The sequence below is a fragment of the Lissotriton helveticus genome, chromosome 3_1 (assembly GCF_964261635.1).
Source record: "Lissotriton helveticus chromosome 3_1, aLisHel1.1, whole genome shotgun sequence".
NCBI lineage: Eukaryota > Metazoa > Chordata > Amphibia > Caudata > Salamandridae > Lissotriton > Lissotriton helveticus.
The window spans coordinates 1,483,465,069-1,483,488,184 of NC_136061.1; the positions used below are offsets into that span (position 1 = coordinate 1,483,465,069).

At 44.6% G+C, this 23,116-nt stretch overlaps 1 protein-coding gene across 1 annotated transcript in view; it reads left to right on the top strand.

Moving 5' to 3' along the window:
* FEZ1 (fasciculation and elongation protein zeta 1) overlaps positions 1 to 23,116 on the top strand; it is a 729,464-nt gene that overhangs the window by 460,550 nt on the left and 245,798 nt on the right. The window contains exon 5 of the mRNA XM_078682121.1: positions 3,688 to 3,856. Within this exon, the coding sequence (XP_078538247.1) occupies positions 3,688 to 3,856 (169 nt within the window). The remainder of the gene's footprint in view (positions 1 to 3,687; positions 3,857 to 23,116) is intronic.

Below are 23,116 nucleotides of genomic sequence, written 5' to 3' on the forward strand. Positions count from 1 at the left end.
TCCTAATCCATGCTGATGGCACACCACTGACTAAATTTCAGCTGGAGCGCGTAATGGCCGCAGCCTTGGCCGAGGCAGGCCTGTCAGGGACAGGTCAGAAATTCTCCAGTCACTCATTCAGGATAGGGGCGGCTACAGCCGCATTCAGGGCCGGTTTGGGTGAGGAAGGAGTCAAAGGGTAGGGAGGTGGTCATCCTCTTGCTACCAGCGATACATCCGCCCTTAAATACCGCTGGCTGCTACGATTTACTAAGTGATTAATAATATGTGACATACGTTAATTAAAAACTACGCTTTGGGTGATCAGGTCACTGTATTTATGTGTCATCACGACTTGCAAGTGGAGTTTGCAGTGCTCACGTTGAAATGTTTATGTATATTGTTTGTCACATCACGTCTTTCGAGAGGAGTTTGCAGTGTTCACCAATAAACGAAATATTAATGTAACGGCGTTTGGTCTTCTCCCTCTTTAGTTATGGCTTCAACATTGTCTTGTTTCTTTCAGCTGACTGTTGCGTGTGGGTGATGGGCCATTCTTACGTTCCCAGGCTGGAACGATGGGCGACAGCCAAGAGATGGAATTTGGCTTTTGCAAGGACACAAATTATGTGGTTCGGTTTCCCTGGAATGAAATGGGGTCAGCTGAAGCACAAGCTTGAACAATGCCTGGTAACATGGGGCGGTCCTCCCAATAATCTCATTATCCATTTAGGAGGTAATGATCTGGTCACGGTGGGGAGGAGGGCCCTGATTCAGGCCATGCAGAAGGATGTGGCGGCAATAACAAACAGGCTAGGAGCCACCTAGTTATTTTGGTCAGTAATTGTCCCTCGCAGAGCATGGAGGGGTGCACGATCGCTGGTTGCAATAGAGCAGTCCCGCAGGAGGGTCAACAGGTCCATGCAGAAGTTCATGGAGAAGAGGGGACTGGGGTTCATTAGGCATGCACTCATACAGGAAAGAACTGAAGGGTATTATGAGAGCGATGGGGTGCACTTGTCTGGGTTGAGTATGGATGTTTTCCTCCTAGACGTACAAGAGGCTCTGTCAGCGGCAGGTTGTAAGTAGCATGTTGGGTGGGGGGGCTCTGTCATCGACGGGGGCCTCCTCCAGAGCTGTGGCAGAGTACAGGGCGATCTGGAAGCAGACGGACATTAATGGTACCTCTGCGGCAGAAGGGTACAGTAAGGGTACCTCTGCCTGGCACAGTAAGGGTGCCTGAGCCAAGGACCTGGAGCCGAAGGAGGTTCTGGGAAACCGCGATGGCGCCCCGTTAGTCCTTCGGGCGGTCGGGGGGCCTGAACCGACCGGGGGTGTGCCCCACCGCTCCGCCCTGACAGGGGGGGCAAGAGTATAACGAAATAATAATGTGCTGCACCGTCAGAGCATCGTCTCGCCGTGCAAGATGGCTCCTTAGGCATGTGGGTCAGCGAGGGGCTGCCTGCTTTGGATGGCCTGTAAGATGACCCACCATAACGTCATACCTGTGTTGTACGAAATAAACCTGCAACAGTTCTTTCCCACAAATATGTCTCCTGAGTTTCCTTTGGGAAGTGTAAGTGTGTAATTGGCAAGCGGAGGGAGCGCATGGCGGTGTGGGCACTAAGTACTAGACCACGAGAAAGCATTTGATTTGCGGGAATGGGGTTTTCTATTTCAGACACCGCTGCGGAAGCCACCTGGGTCTCTCCTGCTCAAGGTTGCATATAAATGCTACCCACGTAGCCTGTACCTTACACATCCACTACCCATATGGGCCAGCACTGCCCCTACTGGGCACACCTAGAGGCAACATTAACAAATCATAAGCGGTGATCGTTGTTTGGCTTGCTGCCAGTCTGCACTCACTGGGGCACTTCTATCAAGATGGTGAGCTAGTGCTGAATGATACACTGGTGGCGGAACTGGGACTACGTCCCTGCTTTTTTCTACTCTACACCTCACTGTTTGGAGCGCTGGGCGAAAGGTGGCAGGCACCCCAAGGAGCCTTCCATGCACCCCATAATTCAGTATGTGCATGTAATGGGAACAGGTCCGCAACTCACAAGATGGTTTGCAGCCCTCTCCCAACACACAGCAGTAACTCTCACGCCCCCGAGGGTGCGCTGGGAGAGGGACCCGACCCATCCCACATGGATAAGGAGTGGGCTTCTGTGCCGGAGGGTCCAACCCTTGTCCCTCAGAATGCCCGCTTCCTCCTCATCTAATACTACATACCCGCCTATACCACGCGGGCGACAAGTAACAGATACTGTAAACGAACAGACGTGCACCACCCCAGATGTCATTTACTAGACGCCAACCTCCTTCATATGGTATGGACATGTCCTCATCTCCACACTTACTGGCGACATGTAACTATCCAACTGACTACCTGCACTGGTCGCACGAACCTACAAACGTCGGAGGTATGCATTTTACGACACATTCGCAGGGGTAAGCAGCACAGGGTCACCACCTGATTCCAAGACCTGGGATTGATAGTAGCAAAATGTTTAATCACCAGGTGATGAAAATCACCTGAACCGCCTCCATTACTAGAATGGAGGTAATCGCTGCTGGTATGGGCTAGGCCGAAATCATCGCACTGCACAAAGAGGACACTTTGGGACTGCACAAGGTAACTATGCCCGCCAACTGGGACACTATATTACATGACTTACGATAAGACCAACACTTGGAGCACACAGATGTGGTGACAGGAACAGATGGGAGGGACACGGTGACTTAGCTTATTGCTCTCCAGTGGCAGCTGAGATAGTGGCGTTGTGCCGGCCCACATTGGCTGAAAACGATCTGTAGGGACCATTACTGGGAAATGTATACATTGATATTTCATTTTCTCTTTTGGGGACTGGCAGGGAGCAGAGGGGAGCAGGGGAAACTCAAGTTCGGTCGATTTGTATTATTGTTCCATTTTGTTCTCGTTTTTTTTTAAATTTTTTTTTATTTCAAATGATTTTATTAAGAAAAGAGTTTTATATACAGAGTACAGTATATAGGGGTACAGTATAGGTCACCTGCGGGCAAAAATTGGTAACTTTGCATGGCAGTTGGATTACATAAGGCATCTCTTGGAGCATATGAGTGGCAGTGTGTGCTTGGTGTGTGACGTACTAAGCTGGCTGGCTTTTCTTTCTTCACTACTCTGATTTACTACTGTGTTGATGGCCTAGAGATGTGCCCTCATCTACTTTTCCACCACATGTAGCGAGCTCCGCAGGGAGAATCGCACAAGGACTTGGTAACACTTTCGCTAGACGCCTAAATGTGATCTTTTGCTAATACCATATTATATGTATCTCACCCATTTGTGGTGAATGTTGACCTCTCGTGTTGTCCTTTTGTACATCACATGTAATATCAATGTTTTGGACTATTGTTAAAGTCTCAACTCCTGAGCTGTAAAAAGTGAAATACATACATGGTTCCATAACAAAAACAAAAATCAATAAAAGAGATTTGAACAAAAAAACGCTAAAATAGGCTGGTGACTTATGAATTGTAAAAGTGACGAGGCATCAGTTCAGGAAATCGCTGGATGAGTGACTGCACACATTTGACATTTATGGCAGTGCTAAGGAATGAAGGTAATGTGTACAGGCAGTTGAATACCATGATCATTGTCAATAACATCGTATGCCCTGAACGTTCTTGGACTGAGACTAAACTGTAAAATGCTTGTAGGTTATTGAAGAAATTGAAGAGATGATGCAAAATACGCCAGATCCTGAAGAAGAACTTGAGGAGGTGGAGGAAATTGATAATGATGAGCCCGCAGCTCAGTCGGATTTCATCCTACTTCAGGAAATGCAAGCTTTGACACTGGCATTGAACAACAATTGGTCCTGCGAGGGTAAGGTCTTGAGCATTTGTGTACAATAGATGGTTCATCCATGCTTTTGCAAACTGACCTGACGTTAATCCTAGTAAAAAACAGCTTGATTAGACCAGTAGCTATCAACATACACAACACACTGAAAAGGCGTAGCTTATACAAAGTGTTTATGGTAATAACCCAAAAATTAGGCCTTATGAGACAAGTTGGCAGACTAGATCACAAACTTGACAGATGTCGCTTTGGATATTTTACCAGTGCATAATCAGTACCCTGTCCACCAGAATTTAAATAATTATTTTAGTTATGTCTGAGCCTACATACCTACAAATTATATGGTACATCACTCCTTTGTTTATTGGAAGCCTGACTACATTAATTTGGCACACTGCAATATCAGTTGGATTCTATCTAGAGTTCCAAATCCATCTAGAAGTCTCACAGTTGGTCGCCAATACAGGGATCCATTGCTCGACTTTCCAACTCCTCCAGTACATGCTTATTCCTGCCTGGATAAGAATAAAATATTATGCCCATCCATACATTCTTGGACAGTCTCACATCTACTTACCTCTGCAGCACAGCTCTGCCTCACATATCTGCACAATGTGTGCTTCTTCCCACACTGTCCATTATCAGTTCCTAACCAAAGAGATGTAAGCCGAAGAGATGGTTGGTAACATCACTGACTGCTGAAATGACACCATTGATGACAACACTGTACAGGCAAGGGCACGAGTTTTAGTTACTACAGTTAATTATAACTGGTTAATTTCAGTGTTTTTTAGAGTTTAAAATGTAACGTTTTAACTGCCATGTTCACATAACTATAAAATCACTTTAACGTTTGTGTTTTTAGGTGCAATTCTGCACAGGATTAAAAAATTAAGGGGTGGGTTAAAAAAGATGTTTTTCCGTATTTTTGCTCCTATAGGAAATGTTACAACAAAAAGGTAATGATGGGAAGCTTGAATTAATCTCAGCAACTGCCAATCTCTTGGGACTGCATCCTAATCCATTCTTTTTCACCCACCATAACACCTCAGTTGGAACCCAGTCATATGTCAATCAGTTTTGACCCTGCTTCAATGGGAATAGTCCAGCCCAAACTGCTAGGTCAGGTTCTTCACGAACAATGACACAAACAACGTAGGACTGGTGTGGTTCCAGTGGTACAGTGAGCACCAGATTCGCATTTGGGCATACCCTTCACACTTAGGGTGTCAACTGCAACAAAAACAAGGTGATCAATGGAATGCTAGAATTAATGTCAGCCACTGGCATAGGACATGCTGTCAAAGACTTCAAAATAGATTTACACCAATTTTGGCATAAAAGTACAACTTTACCCAGCATGTTTTTCAGGGTTTGAGTATAACTGTAAACTAGTCTTTGAAATATTAGAGGATGAATAAGATGGTCAGTAGGCTTACAACACTTTTGATATAATGGTCTTTTAAAATCGCAAATTGAAAAATCATGATTTCTGTCTGTCACAGTTGAAGCCTTTGAGGTCTGTTATTGGCTGACGAAGAGGATGTCTTTTTTTCTTGCTATCTTGAAAATCCCAATTTTGATCACATTTGGTATTTTAGCCCTGCGTAAAAAAGTATTCTAGAAAAAGGGGGAGCAGTATGAGAGGTGCCCAACGCAAGAGAAGTGCTTGGGGACTCAGAGGTGTGAGATATTGGGGTTACATTTTTTTTTAAAGAACACATTTGCTGCAGGGAAATTTCAGTTTCACTGAAAATAGAGATTGTCACTTCATTTTGTATTAGAATACAGATACTACTTTCTAAATATTGTGATTTCTATTTTTTAAAAAGTATATTAAACAAGGCTGATGCTTGGTAAAGTCCATGGAAGACTGCACACGTTGGTAATGCTGGCCCTGACCCAAGATCATGCCCTACTGCCAACCTCTGCTGCACATGAATGAAGGCCATGCATTGCGGGGATAGTGTTACGAAGTTCATTAGATTACAGGACACATGTGAGAAGAGCCTGAAATACAAAAAGTACAATACTAACCTACAGGTATCTCATCCATATACATTATAGTGACAAAATGAATGTAAAGATATTTTACATGGAACTGGAAAACAGAGTATCTCAGTCCTAAAAGCTAAACATATACTCTCTACAACTTCTCAGCAGCAAGGGCTGCTACTGAAACACTAAGTGTAAATAAGCACTATAGTGTTATATAAAACATAGTGGCAATACTGTGATACCATGTACTCTCTCCTAGCTTTGGGCCAGACAGAAGACCTTATGGTATGTCTGGGAGTTGATTGAAGAGCATAACCACCCCAGTGAACGTGTGTGGAGCACTGCGCCCACAGATACTCAGATTAATCTTTGCCTTCAAACCAGATTCGGCAATGGTGCTATTAAGCTTTGTTGTATGCCATTTTACCAACCTGGTGTTAAAAAAACATAGGCCACCCGACTCACAAGGAACCAGGGCATCAGTTATATAACAAGGATTAGTGGTTCCTGCGGACAATGTACACAGTATATGGTAATTGTTAAGCTCAATGGCAATAGTCTTGGGTAAAGAGTGTCGGAGGGAGAATCAAAATCATACACAACAAGAAATTCGAGAGTATTTACAGTTTATGTAAATTACGTAGTAAGATTAATCAAAAAGGTGCTTAGTGGCCCAAGTGAATTTGAACCTAGAATTCAAAAGTGACAATTTGTGACATTCAGTAGTTTTCACCTTATACAAAACGGAAACAAATACATATACATTAGGTATTACCAGCCTTCTAATACAATACTAGGGGTTGGAAAGTGGCTTGTTTGAGGTACGTGTCAATGGCTTTATAACACCACAAGCAATAGGGGTCTTATCAGGACCTAACAATGAGGGACACCTGAAATAAAATAACAAAAATAATAACTGAATCTGCTTGAACAGAGAATAAGAATTATGAAGGCTGGGGGATTTACCTGAGCAATAACGATCGTCTGACAGTGTGAAAATGTGCACATCAAGAAATTGTGGCTCAAGACAAGGTATTGAGGGAGAGTGTACTCACATGGTGCTCAGCCGGGCACTGGCAGAAAGAAACAGTTGACCATTAGATATAGTGCTTAATGAGATGCATGGAAGGCAAATTGGATTATCAAAACATGTCTGTTACTCACACAATTGTGAGAGAAAGGGGAACTGACAATCCTAATGGCGTGTTTAAGATATACGTCTGTGTTCCAAACGATTACATAAACCCACGGCAATCCATAGTGTAGATTACCATCTAAGAGTAAAGGTATCATTGTAATGAGGAACATTGAAAGCATGTTGTACTGTGAAATGCTAGCTGTCTAGAGGAAAAGATCAATTATAGAGCTAGCTGGAGTGTTCTACATTTACTCACCCGAGGTATGACACCGAGAGAAAAATTATCTCGTATAGGTACGTCCTATCCAAGTTCCTACCAGTTTCATTATCTCTGTAATGAGATTTCATTACAATACAACTACTTCCTGTCTGAGGGTAACTTTTACCAACAATGCTCTGGGACTTCGATAGGAGCAGTTTTTGCTCCTAATCTGGCCAATATCTATATGTATTACATAGAACAAACATACACACTTTACCAGCAAAATAGGTATTGTTCCAACCTTTTATGTTGGAAACAATATATCAATGATATTTTTCTTATTTGGTCAGATTCTGAATGTAATTTCCATGATTTTGTAACATACTTGAATGGTGCCCAGAAGCCTTCACATCAACAATATATAAATCAGAAATCGCCTTCCTGGATTCAGCTATCAAACATCAGGAAGGAAAGTTTAGACTAGTCTCTACAGAAAACCTACAGGAAGAAACAATATCTTATCCTATTCCAGTAACCATCCCAAAGCACTGAGAGATGGCTTACCTTTCTGCCAATTTCTACATCTCCATAGAAATTGTTCCCAAAAAGAAGACTCAATGCGAGAAGCTCAAATTCTAAAAGCTAAATTGCTTAGTAGGGATTACCCAAATAAGATAGTGAAGAACTCCTTGAAACATGCGTGTTACTGTCCAAAAGAGAAATTGCTTCTTACCAGAAAGAAAACCCCCTTGAGAAACTGAATTGTGTCATCACCTTTGGCATCCATACAAATAAGATTCGTAATTTGATTTTTAAAAACTGGCATCAGATTAGAAGCATTGATCCCACTATAGAAGCTCCTTTGTTTGCGTTCAAACGTGGCAAAACCATTAAGGACCATCTGGGGCATTCTTCTACTCAGTGTAATACTGGTCGTAAATCTAAGACCCTAGAATCAGCTTGGGGCCTCCCCCAAGTGAAAGGTCATTTCCGATGTGGGAACTGTATTGCTTTGCACATTTTCCTTTGATAAAAAAGTTTTTGAATTTGAAAATATCAGACAAGATTGGAATTTTTTTTCTAACTGTAATTCCAGAATTTAGTTTACTATATATGTTCTTGTAGCCAGGAGGAGAGGCTGAACCCCCTCAGACAGCCTTAATACAGAATGGTGGACTGTACCTGCCCCGTTATTATCTTCTGTCCCTTCCCTACAGAACAAACGGAGTGACGAGAACTGCCCGTTATGGACATCACAAGAGGAGGAAAATAATGACGGCCCCTTTAACTGGGCGTTCGCGTATGAGGAAGACCCGCCCACATCTGACGTGCATACAGCTACATTGGTTAAAACACAGGAAACACCAGGTGCGGCGTGTGACGTCACCAAGGAGCACCAAGAGGCGAGAGACGGAGTTCGAGTAGTGAAAGAAGAGGAACTGCCATGGCGAGATATTGAAGACCAGACCGGGGGATGAACAGCGGCGGTCAAAGGAGTAGCAGCGCCAGGAGGCCAACGACCCCACGCACCGCCGAGCCACGTTCCCGGAGGAGAGTGGCTGTACCAGGTACGGCAGAGGGTGTTGGGCTGGGTTGGGAGGCGGGGGATCTCCTTCGACTGAATATCGCACCGTCAGCCTCATATTACCCTTCTGCCGTTTGTAAATAGTCTTTCCCTGATCCTCTTTCCGCCCCTCCCCTATCACACGCTTCCCTCACCATACCTCCCTCCCAGTCCCGCGAGGGAAGTACCTTATGTGAACCACGAGCAGCGGAGTCCTGTGCACTTCCCGGTTCCCTGGGCAATCACATGAGCAGGACAAGTGTGCTGACACCCTTCTATTTTCCTTTCACATGTAATACACGGAAGAGAAGGCGAATTACCACAGAGAAGTCCGGCGGAGCGAAGTCCCTGCAGGAAAAGACCAACCCAGGAGAGCCATTCACCACGGAACCACTTCAACTACTCAGAGACAGTCTCCCTACTCGCCATAAGAGACACTTGATAAAAATAAAACCCTATTTAGCACAATCTGGTTTCCGGTCCCTTACTACTACCACACCACAGTTCTCCATGTAGATTACCGCATATTGGGCAAGCATCCCAACGCTTCAAGCTACGCATCTGCCAACATGGCAGCAGAACAAGATGCGCTATACTAAATGCACCTTTGGTCACTCATTTCACAGAAATGTACTATACAGCAAATGACCTAAAATGGCAAGTAATTGACATGGCTACTATTCCTGAAAGAAGAGGAGATGTATCACAGTTTCTACAAAGAATGGTATGCTGTTGGATAGAGCCGATTGACTCAATGCCCCATGAACTCAACACAGCTGAAGAATGGCGTGGCTTTGTAGCTAACTTGTTGAATTGACTTGACTATTTTCTTGAACTGCACTACTGAGAAGCAGTAGCGTTAGATACTACCTGTAAGATTTATTACAAAAAAATGAGACTATCTTTCGAATTCATATCAGAAATTTGTGTAATAGTGTATATATTAATCCCTCGTTTTTCATATGTGTACATGTATATTTAGTGAGTGGCTCGCTCAAGACTTTCTCTCTGAATAATCCTTTATTCTTCTCTTCTTGTCTCATCCACTTACACTGCCATATATATATATATATATATATATTCACTGAAAAAAACATAGGTTACAGACCATATATAGTTAGGAATTAGCATTTACAAAACCTTGAAAATTCACTGAAAAAACCATACGTTATAGACCTTCTATAGTTAGGAATTAGCATTTACAAAACCTTATTTTACTCACACAAAACCATTTAAATTCGCATATATAGTTAGTTGCACTAACTATATATCGCGCACCCGCAATCCACTGCTGATCATGTCACATATTACATCATTCATGACATGTTCAGTGACATCACTGATGACATCACTGATGACATCTCAAATGACATCACTGATGACATCACTGATGACATCTCAAATGACATCACTGATGACATCACTGATGACATCACTGATGACATCTCAAATGACATCACTGATGACATCACTGATGACATCTCATTTGACATTACTGATCACATCACTGATGACATCATTCATGTGATAATACGATGAACCTCTTCAGACTCTTATATAACCTTAGATACACTCAGTGTAAACAGACACTCACAGACTGTCACTCATCCATGGAGTTACTCACACACCTAGTCAGTCATGCAAAGAATCAATCACACCTCCATTTCCTCAACTATACAGTTATACACACCTTACTTATTCAAACATATACTAACACATATTTACTCTCTTATACAATCCCTGATACAAGTTCACAATGATCCACACAGCCACTCACACATTCACTGGCTCTTATGCACAGTTATTTATATATGTCAACTCTCACATGTACTGTGTTTTACATATGTACTTACTTTGACATGTAGCACTGAGATATCCATTCACTCACCAATACACTCATGCACACAGTCAACCGCCCATACAGCTGTTTCCACATGCACTTTTGAACCCATACATCTAGTGAATCAACTGCTCACACATCTATGCACAGAGTCATACACCTCCCTGCCACCCACACACACACTCAGTCTCCCATACAAATACTTGGGCAACCAATCAATAACCCATATAGTTACTCATATAACTACTGATCAACACATGCAGCAGTTTACAGAACAACAGACATAATGATGCACAAATTAAGACAGTTTAGTCACTAACCCATGCACTCAGTGAGACACATTTAATCACTCACTCACTCATACAGTCAGTCATGCACCTACTAAATCCTTCATCCAGACACTTATACATCCACTCATTCTTCAATATGTAAGACATATTTTAACTTTACAGAAACATACAGTCACTGGATGTTGTCATCAGTGATGTCATCAGTGATGTCATTTGAGATGTCATCAGTGATGTCACTGACCATGTCATGAATGATGTAATATGTGACATGATCAGCAGTGGATTGCGGGTGCGCGAAATATAGTTAGTGCAACTAACTATATATGCGAATTTCAATGGTTTTGTGTGAGTAAAATAAGGTTTTGTAAATGCTAATTCCTAACTATATATGGTCTATAACCTATGGTTTTTTCAGTGAATTTTCAAGGTTTTGTAAATGCTAATTCCTAACTATATATGGTCTATAACCTATGGTTTTTTCAGTGAATTTCAATGGTTTTTTAATAGCAAATATCAAAAGCTGTAAAATGTATTCTTCTTTTAAAGGAAAAATATATTTTATATGTATTTAATATAATTTTTTTATGTATATAAATTTTTTGAGGGAACTAATTTATCAACTATCATGCTGAAGAAGAGTGTGGGGAAAAAAAAACAAAGAGGAGGACTAAGAGGAAAGAACAATCAGTTAAAAAATACAATTGCTTTAAAGCATGAAGTGCTTTTCCACACATTTACTTTTAAATAACCCATATTAGAACATACAAAATATCTACAGAGGAGACGGTGTACATTGAATTTTAGACTCTTCATTGGTACCTACATCTTGGTACTTACATCACCCACACAACACAACAACCGGGACGCTGTCACAGATATATATATTTTTTTGAACGTTAATTTCTCAAAATCCACTGGAGCACATATCTTGAGACCTAGCAAAGGCACATCGGGCAAACAGTCTCTACAATTTTGCCAAGTTTCATAGAAATCCATTCAGCCGTTCGAGCTAAAAGTGAGTCCAACCGCCCTATGGAAAACTCAATGTTAAAAACACATTTTGGGACCCCCCTTTTTTCTCTGCCCCCGCTTGATGAAACCCCCCGAAACTTTCAGCGGACGCTCAGAAACAAAATGTGCCATGTTCCTGAAAATTTCAGCTAATTCCGTCCATCAACGCCAAAGTTATTCAACATAGAATTTTCAGAAATCCCTATTCAAAAATCCTAACTATATATACCTACTGGCGACCGCCAGTAGGTAATATATATATATATGTATATATATATATATATATATATATATATATATATATATATATATATATATATATATATATATATATATATATATATATATAAAACATTTCTATGGCAAAATGAAACCCCTCATTTTGTTCCTTTTCAAATTAAATGTATTAAGTGTTACCACTTTATTCCAATCAAGATGACTTCAGGTGTGCCATACTTTTGTCATAAGTAAGACTGTTAGCGTTCTAGTTGCTCTTTAGAACACTCTGGGACATTCTGTCATTGGGCTATAGTTGGGCTACATCTGGCTGATATTTGGGCTACATTTGTTTTTTTTGTCTCTGGTGGCCATCTTTGGTCTACATTGGGCTACATTGGGCTACATTGGGCTACATTTGGGCTCTAACATATATATATAGCCCAATGTAGCCCAATATATATTTTTCAAAGTTAATTTTCGTAAAAACCACTGGAGCATATATCTTGAGACATAGCAAAGGCACATCGGGCTACCAGTCCCTACAATTTTGCCAAGTTATGTGGAAATCCATTCAGCGTTCGAGCTAAAAGTGAGTCCAACCGCCCTATGGAAAACTCAATGTTAAAAACACGTTTTGGGACCCCCCTTTTTTCTCGGCCCCCGCTTGACGAAACCCCCCGAAACTTTAAGGGGACGCTCGGAAACAAAATGTGCCATTTTCCTGAAAATTTCAGCCAATTCCGTCCATCAACGCCAAAGTTATTCAACATAGAATTTTCAGAAATCCCTATTCAAAAAAATCCTAACTATATATACCTACTGGCGACTGCCAGTAGGTAATATATATATATATATATATATATATATAACATTTCTATGGCAAAATGAAACCATGGGGGTCACGGGTCGGAAGTCGCCGAACCTGTTGTGAAGCAGCAGCCAAGGGATCTATGGACATCTGCATCACGGGGCCCATCCAGGGCTATGAAATGGCGGAACACGCACCCATACAGGGAAGAGACACGAACTACAAGTCCCACGGGGCAGTGCGTTCCAACTCACACGAGTTCGCTCATCTGAGGGCGGTTAAATAGTGGGAGTGTCAAAGCGTCTAACTCAAGTCGAGCCTCTGAAGACGAGCGTAGGCTCAGAAACGCGTCAGGCTTTTAATCGAGACATGAGAAGCTGCAGACTGGGGTGCGGAGATGTCTTTACCCGTTTGAAGCAAGGGCTGCTGGATGAGTGCATCCTTAACCTGTGGGTAACTCGGAGCTTTCATTTGCACGCGGCAGCCCAGCCGCGAAGGGTGCACCCCCCCGCGGAAGATCCATGGGGGTCACGGGTCGGAAGTCGCCGAACCTGTTGTGAAGCAGCAGCCAAGGGATCTATGGACATCTGCATCCCGGGCCCATCCAGGGCTATGAAATGGCGGATCACGCACCCATACAGGGAAGAGACACGAACTACAAGTCCCACGGGGCAGTGCGTTCCAACTCACACGAGTTCGCTCATCTGAGGGCGGTTAAATAGTGGGAGTGTCAAAGCGTCTAACTCAAGTCGAGCCTCTGAAGACGAGCGTAGGCTCAGAAATGCGTCAGGCTTTTAATCGAGACATGAGAAGCTGCAGACTGGGGTGCGGAGATGTCTTTACCCGTTTGAAGCAAGGGCTGCTGGATGAGTGCATCCTTAACCTGTGGGTAACTCGGAGCTTTCATTTGCACGCAGCAGCCCAGCCACGAAGGGTGCACCCCCCCGCGGAAGATCCATGGGGGTCACGGGTCGGAAGTCGCCGAACCTGTTGTGAAGCAGCAGCCAAGGGATCTATGGACATCTGCATCCCGGGGCCCATCCAGGGCTATGAAATGGCGGAACACGCACCCATACAGGGAAGAGACACGAACTACAAGTCCCACGGGGCAGTGCGTTCCAACTCACACGAGTTCGCTCATCTGAGGGCGGTTAAATAGTGGGAGTGTCAAAGCGTCTAACTCAAGTCGAGCCTCTTAAGACGAGCGTAGGCTCAGAAACGCGTCAGGCTTTTAATCGAGACATGAGAAGCTGCAGACTGGGGTGCGGAGATGTCTTTACCCGTTTGAAGCAAGGGCTGCTGGATGAGTGCATCCTTAACCTGTGGGTAACTCGGAGCTTTCATTTGCACGCGGCAGCCCAGCCGCGAAGGGTGCACCCCCCCCCCGCGGAAGATCCATGGGGGTCACGGGTCGGAAGTCGCCGAACCTGTTGTGAAGCAGCAGCCAAGGGATCTATGGACATCTGCATCCCGGGGCCCATCCAGGGCTATGAAATGGCGGAACACGCACCCATACAGGGAAGAGACACGAACTACAAGTCCCACGGGGCAGTGCGTTCCAACTCACACGAGTTCGCTCATCTGAGGGCGGTTAAATAGTGGGAGTGTCAAAGCGTCTAACTCAAGTCGAGCCTCTGAAGACGAGCGTAGGCTCAGAAACGCGTCAGGCTTTTAATCGAGACATGAGAAGCTGCAGACTGGGGTGCGGAGATGTCTTTACCCGTTTGAAGCAAGGGCTGCTGGATGAGTGCATCCTTAACCTGTGGGTAACTCGGAGCTTTCATTTGCACGCGGCAGCCCAGCCGCGAAGGGTGCACCCCCCCGCGGAAGATCCATGGGGGTCACGGGTCGGAAGTCGCCGAACCTGTTGTGAAGCAGCAGCCAAGGGATCTATGGACATCTGCATCCCGGGGCCCATCCAGGGCTATGAAATGGCGGAACACGCACCCATACAGGGAAGAGACACGAACTACAAGTCCCACGGGGCAGTGCGTTCCAACTCACACGAGTTCGCTCATCTGAGGGCCGTTAAATAGTGGGAGTGTCAAAGCGTCTAACTCAAGTCGAGCCTCTGAAGACGAGCGTAGGCTCAGAAACGCGTCAGGCTTTTAATCGAGACATGAGAAGCTGCAGACTGGGGTGCGGAGATGTCTTTACCCGTTTGAAGCAAGGGCTGCTGGATGAGTGCATCCTTAACCTGTGGGTAACTCGGAGCTTTCATTTGCACGCGGCAGCCCAGCCGCGAAGGGTGCACCCCCCCGCGGAAGATCCATGGGGGTCACGGGTCGGAAGTCGCCGAACCTGTTGTGAAGCAGCAGCCAAGGGATCTATGGACATCTGCATCCCGGGGCCCATCCAGGGCTATGAAATGGCGGAACACGCACCCATACAGGGAAGAGACACGAACTACAAGTCCCACGGGGCAGTGCGTTCCAACTCACACGAGTTCGCTCATCTGAGGGCCGTTAAATAGTGGGAGTGTCAAAGCGTCTAACTCAAGTCGAGCCTCTGAAGACGAGCGTAGGCTCAGAAACGCGTCAGGCTTTTAATCGAGACATGAGAAGCTGCAGACTGGGGTGCGGAGATGTCTTTACCCGTTTGAAGCAAGGGCTGCTGGATGAGTGCATCCTTAACCTGTGGGTAACTCGGAGCTTTCATTTGCACGCGGCAGCCCAGCCGCGAAGGGTGCACCCCCCCGCGGAAGATCCATGGGGGTCACAGGTCGGAAGTCGCCGAACCTGTTGTGAAGCAGCAGCCAAGGGATCTATGGACATCTGCATCCCGGGGCCCATCCAGGGCTATGAAATGGCGGAACACGCACCCATACAGGGAAGAGACACGAACTACAAGTCCCACGGGGCAGTGCGTTCCAACTCACACGAGTTCGCTCATCTGAGGGCGGTTAAATAGTGGGAGTGTCAAAGCGTCTAACTCAAGTCGAGCCTCTGAAGACGAGCGTAGGCTCAGAAACACGTCAGGCTTTTAATCGAGACATGAGAAGCTGCAGACTGGGGTGCGGAGATGTCTTTACCCGTTTGAAGCAAGGGCTGCTGGATGAGTGCATCCTTAACCTGTGGGTAACTCGGAGCTTTCATTTGCACGCGGCAGCCCAGCCGCGAAGGGTGCATCCCCCCGCGGAAGATCCATGGGGGTCACGGGTCGGAAGTCGCCGAACCTGTTGTGAAGCAGCAGCCAAGGGATCTATGGACATCTGCATCCCGGGGCCCATCCAGGGCTATGAAATGGCGGAACACGCACCCATACAGGGAAGAGACACGAACTACAAGTCCCACGGGGCAGTGCGTTCCAACTCACACGAGTTCGCTCATCTGAGGGCGGTTAAATAGTGGGAGTGTCAAAGCGTCTAACTCAAGTCGAGCCTCTGAAGACGAGCGTAGGCTCAGAAACGCGTCAGGCTTTTAATCGAGACATGAGAAGCTGCAGACTGGGGTGCGGAGATGTCTTTACCCGTTTGAAGCAAGGGCTGCTGGATGAGTGCATCCTTAACCTGTGGGTAACTCGGAGATTTTATATATATATATATATATATATATATTTATATATATATATATATATATATATATATATATATATCCACAACACGGTCGTCTAATCCTTTGTTTCAGAGACAACAAGCTGAGGCCCAAGAATTGCATTCACGGTGAATATTTATTCAGAGATAACACCCAACGCGTTTCGCAGCCGCAGCCGCTTGTTCACGAGTGATTTCATTTTCAAACAATAAAGTTATATACAAAGAAAACAAAAGGTCACGTGATTTCTTGATAGACAGTGAAAAAATACTCTCATTCACTTTTATCGTTTTAAATTTCTACATTTAGGTACATGTGAAATATCTTTATCTTTCATTTGTTACCGGTCTGCATTTCTAAATCTTAGCGCTGCTATTTCTTTATGAGCTTCATAGCATCACACGTCAGTTGTACCGTCAAGTACTAACCATCCCATCATTCAATGTCAGTTACTATTTCAAACTATACAATATTTTGTCTTACTTAGTTGAAGGACCGGAATTTTGCTTCAACTTGCATTTTATCATGCCAACTGCAGAAAACATAGTTCAATTTATAATATTGCCCTAGTGGGCAAATTAAAAAAAGGGTTTTCTCACCAAATCAAATAAACGTTTTTTACAGCATTGGCATAAGGTATCGTAAACAATTTCTCCAGTCCATAATTCCGCCCAAGTGGGCAAAACTTAAATCTAACTGGTGGCCCTATGTATATATATATATATATATACAAAATTCATAAAAATAGCAAACACTCTAAAGAAATCGGTATCCCAGAGCAGTACCATTCACGTACACTTTGTTCTTAATAATGCCTGCCACGTTGCATCTCTGAAGGTCCGGCAGGCGTGGTTCCTAACTATAGTTAGCCTGGGAGCCACGCTCTGCTCTCTGCTATTCACAGAAGGAGGCTGACCTTTGGTGGTCTTGGGGGAGAAGGGTTGATCGCTTGCCGAATACCAGCTGACTTAGGAGGCTGCGTTTAATACCATCACTAGCGGATCCTTTTTTCATTTGTACGCATTGGGTGAGTACATTTGAATACTCTAGCCAGCTCCTTAACTGAGTCTTTCCCTTAGACGGCCAGCGCTTCATGGTGCGGTTTGTTTCCAAATTGACACCATATAATTATCTGTTTACATTTAGATGGTAATCTGACCTTGGCTGTCTTTGACTAAAAGGGTTCATCCTTTTTGGGACACTGTCTGATTACGGCACGGGTGTTTAAATACCTATACAAGATAATTTTTCTCTCGGTGTCATACCTCGTGAGTAAAAGTAAAACGCTCCAGCTGGCTCGATAGTTGATCTTTTTATTCTAGACAGCTAGTATTTCACAGTAAAACATGTTTTCAAAGTTCCTCCTTACAATTATACCTTTACTCTTAGATGGTAATCTACACTGTGGATTGCCATGGGTTTATGTAATCGTTTGGAACACAGACGTATATCTTAAACACGCCATTAGGACTGTCAGCCCCCTTCCTCGAACATTGGTGTGAGTAACGGACATGTTTTGACAATCCAATTTACCTTCTATGCACCACATTAGGCACTATATCAAAAATTCAACTCTTTTCTTGCTGACCGTGCCCGGTTGGCCCACATGTGAGTACACTCTCCCTCCATACCTTGTCTTGAGCTACAATTTTATTGGTGTGCACATTTTCACACTTACAGCAAATTGTTATCGCTTCAGCTAAATTGGCCAGCCTTCATAATTCCTATTCAGAGTTTATCTCTGTTCTAGAAGATTCCGTTATTATTTTTGTTAATTTATTTCAGGTGTCCCTCATTATTAGGTCCTGATGAAACCCCCTATTGCTTGTGGGGTCGAAACGCTTCGACACGTATCTTAAACAAACCACTTTCTAGCCCCTACAGTTGTGTTAGAAGGCTGTTATTACCTTATGTATACGTATTCATGGTTCTTTTGTATGAGTTGAAACCTATTGTATGTCACAAATTGTCACTTTTGAATTATAGGTTCTAAGTTCACTTGGGACACTGAGCAACTTTTTGATTAATCTTACCACGTAATTTACATAAGCAGTAAATACTCTTGAATTTCTTGTTGTGTTTGATTTTGATTCTCCCTCCGAGACTCTTTACCTATTAGTATTGCCATTGAGCTTAACAATTACTATATATTGTGTACATTGTGCGCAGAAACCACTGTTCCTAATTTTACCAGCCTGAACATGCTCCACACATCCCAATTAGCCAGCTTAATCACATTCTTCTGAAATGCCCCACATAAACTGATTCACCATTCCTTACAAATCCTGGCGTCTTCACTAGGACTTTTTCTCCCTCTAGCCACTGCTGAGTCTTGGTGCAGTTTCTCTTACCATATTTTTGCTTGTAATTTTCTTGATGCTTCTCTCTGAACCACTTTCCGTCTCTTTTGATTTCTCTCATTTCAACCTCTTTATCTAACCGCTTCTTTCCTTGTGCTCTTCCACTCAACCACTTCAGATTCAATTTAATATTACCAGCTCTACCTTACCTCTCTTACAGTAAAAAGGTGATTTTATGTAATTGGACTAGGAGCATTGAGATGAGCCCACCATACTTCATACAATACTTCAGCCAAACACCTTCTCAACTCTACTAATTTCTGCACACATCATTTTACCACTCAATTCATGTGCCTAGCAAGACCGTTAGCTTGCGCGAAAAAAAAGATTTGTTAGGATGAATGATGGGCAGATCAACTAAGAATTCCTGCATTTCATGGAAAGTCAACTAGACACCATTGTCTGCTATAATTTCATGGGGCACCCCTTCACAAATAAATTCCTCTTTTAAGAAGCTAATCATCACCTTAGTATCCATTGAACTTTACACACGTAGTCACTATCGACTTGGACAAATAGTCTACTAAAAACATTACTTTCATCTTTCTTTTGGAGGTGGAGAGTATCCTCAAAACCCAGTCCCAACTTCTTCAATGGTTCTACTGGAATCTCTACAGGAGATAAGGGAGCTTTAGATGCCAATTTGCTCTTGTCACTCAAAACACAATCCTTAACTACACCCTCCACATGTCGACCTACCTGGTGCACTATTACTATTCTCTCACTCTTGACTTAGTAAGATTCCTCCCCAAATGGCCTTCATGTGCTAAGTTAAAAAATATTTTCTCTCGTTGATCTGGGTGGATATATCTTTGTGCCCCTGAACAATTCACTCCCATTTCACCTCAATTAATTACTTACATTCGTGGAACCTTTACACCCCCTCTGAGAGGGTCGTAAACTCCGTCAGCCTCCTACTATGAACTCTTTGCGTTCTTTAGTCTCTTCATCTGTCTCTCTCGCTGATTGCCACTCATCTCCATGAAACAGACTGTCACAGACCAATTTGACTTGGTCAACATCCGGTGACATCATCTCTCTGTCTAACGGCAGCTGGGATAGACAACCCACAACTACACTCTTCAAGCGGGTGATATACTCCAACTGGAAATTAAAATCACTCAAACCTTCCACCCATAATTTAATCCTAGGAGTAAGCTCATCATCTTTCCTAGTGGAAAATATGTGTAATAATGGTCTATGATCGGATCTAACCACAAATTGCATACCCCACAGATAGAATTAAAAATGCCCAATCACCCACGCCAGATTTAGATGGTTCGAGGAGGCATTCAAGGGGGGGTTTAAAGATGACTGCTATCCCTCCTCCTCTGCCTGTCGCCCTATCCATTCTGGCTATAGTGTAGCCAGGGGGAAGTGCTTCCAGGATATCTGGCTCAGACTCATTTTTCAGCCAAGTCTCCATAAGAAGCAGAGCATCAAACGATCAGGTCATAGAGTTCACTTTTATGTTTACATAAAGATCTGCAGTTCAGTAGCCCGCAGCACAGGACAGTACTCCCTGGCTGCCTTACACGCTCAGTATTCCAACTGAACGAGCATTGACAGTACGCCTCATCTAGGGTGGCCGCCATATTATGCCTGCAGCCGCTAGCGATAGGAGGGCACAATGCCTGTAACTTAGTAGAGCTATATTGAATTCTAACCGCTGTTGGAGCAGGGTTTCTGACCCCGGTCCCCGTATGGCCGCGGACGGGCGCAGACAGGCTAGCCTTTGGCGCGCCGGCGGCGCGACCGCTGCGTGCGTACGCTGCGCGGCCGTTTTTGCATGTGACCTTCATCCCCGCTCTCCGGCAACAACTAGACCGCTACCCCGCCCACCGGAAGTGTCTTGGCTCCTTCCTTGCCCTCCGCGCAATGGCGCTAATCGCTTCGTCGGACCAGGGCAGGAAGGCTGCAAGAATGAGCACAAGCACAAGTAAGCCCAAGAGCCCCTCAAAACCGGCACTGATACCCCCAGGTAGGATTCCCAGTTGTAATTAAAAAACCCAGTTGCAATTCTTTAAGTTAAAATGCAGCGTCAAAACGCGAAGGTACAGTTTAAAAACAGCAGGTCAGCCAAGTGAGCAAAGCGCCAGCAGTTCACGGGCTCTGCCACCGCCCACTCACCACAATGCACCCGCACTTCCAAGCGGCCTTTATCCCCGCTCTCCTGCAACAACTAGACCGCTACCCAGCCCACCGGAAGTGTCTTGGCTCTCCCTTCCTCGCCCTCCGCGCAACAGCGCTAATCGCCGCGTAGCACCAGGGCAGGAAGGCTGCAAGAACGAGCACAAGCACGAGCAAGCCCAAGAGCTCCTCAAAACCGGCACTGATACCTCCAGGTAGGATTCCCAGTTGTAATTAAAAAACCCAGTTGCAATTCTTTAAGTTAAAATGCAGCTTCAAAACGCAAAGGTGCAGTTTAAAAACAGCAGGTCAGCCAAGCGAGCAAAGCACCAGCAGTTTGCGGGCTCTGCCACAGCCCACTCACCACTAAGCCCTTGGCCTCTAACTCCCTCAACATTCTCTCATGCTCCATTCTCATTTGCTCCCTTTCCAAAGACAACCTGTTACTCTCTGTTTCCCTCTGACTCTACATTTTAAGTTTAGCCAACTCCAGCTTCAATGCCCTATTTCTCTCCATATCTTCCAGTTGTCTGGGGGACAGGTCTTTGGAAGAGATGCTGCTGCCAGGCGGGGATGGCACCCTTTCCCTGGCTGGAAACTCTGGCCCATCAATTTGCCCATCTGCATCCCCAACAGGCTCCACCGCCAAGATAAGGGACATTTCTAGCTTCTACCCAGGCCCTCAGCGCCTTTAGGTAGTCTTCCTTTTTAGAAATGCCTGGCGTAGCAACTTTCAATTTCCTGCAGAGATACTTGAGCTGTTTCACAGTGTAGGTTTCCAACCTCTCTTCTTCAAAAGCAAGATCCATAGATGCAACAGATGCTGGTTTACTCATGGTAGTAAAAACTGGGAGTTTTCAGGAAAAAAACTAACAGTCCAAGGAAAAAGGATTCTAAAAAAAAAGTTTGTGGTCGCGTTTAGTCTGCACTCACTAGTAGTGTACACCAATCACTGTATATGAAACACAAATGCAAAGTCCAAATCCTCACCGCTGATCACCAATGTTAGATCTGGGGGTCTCTAGTTGGCAATGGTTATCACCTTTGTCCAAATAGGGACCCTTGCTTCTAAGTCAGGATAAGAGGATTACACTCCTTAATAACCCCTGCTCACCCTTGGTAGCTTGGCACGAGCAGACAGGCTTATCTCAGAGGCAGTGTGTTAAGCATTTGTAAATATAGACAGTAATACAGTGATAACACTACAGATGGACACAACACAGGTTTTATAAAAATAAGTATTCTTTATATAGACAAACACAAGACCAAAAACAAAAAAAATCCACAATACTACACTTAAGATTACTTAAAAGATGATTAAAGTCTCTTAATTCAAGTTGTTGGTAAATGCGACAAAGTTCTCAACAAAGTACCTGGATGCGTAACGCAAAGTAATCAAAAGGCTCGCAAAAGGGGATATGCGTCGGTTCCATGATCCGGGGGAACGGTTGAGTCCTTCCTCAATGCTTGCGCAGAGTAGGGGACTCGTCGTGAGCCTTACCGGAGCGAAAGTAATGCGTAGATTCTCAGCTTGCGGGCCCATTGCGGTGCGCAAGATGGTGCTTTGATGCGATGTGATGATCCAGTTGCGATGTGAGAAGATGGCGCCCTTGATGTGGCGATGTGATGACGATGCGATGACACCCTGGCAGCCTTGCGACGACTCTGTACTTTGGAGCCGCGACAGGCCCTGCGACTCGCTTCTCCGGTGATGCGATGGCGACTCTCTCGATGTTGTCACGCTTCTCCGGCGATGCGACAGCAGGCAGCTTCGATGAACACACGTTTCCAGGGAGATGCGGCGAAGGCTCGCTTCTCCGGCGTTGCGATGATTTCAGCTGCGGCGCAGACACGCTTCTTCTCGGTGCGTCGCGCTTCCAGCTCCCAGTGGCACGCAAGTGACTGGAGTCAGAATTCCCAACAAGGAAATTCAGAACGAAGCTGGAGATGAAGTCTTTTGGCCCTGAGACTTCAGCAGGAGGCAAGCACAGTTCAAGCCCTTGGAGAATATTCTGTAGATGAAAGTCCTTACAAAGTTCCTTCTCCTTTCCCTTGGCAATGAAGCAACCACTGCAGGCCAACCCAGCAAACAGCACACTGGCAGAGGGGCAGTCCAAACCCCTGCAGCTTCCTTGTTTCTTCTCCTTAAGTGATCTAATTTCTTGGGATCACGGTCCCAATATTTATACCC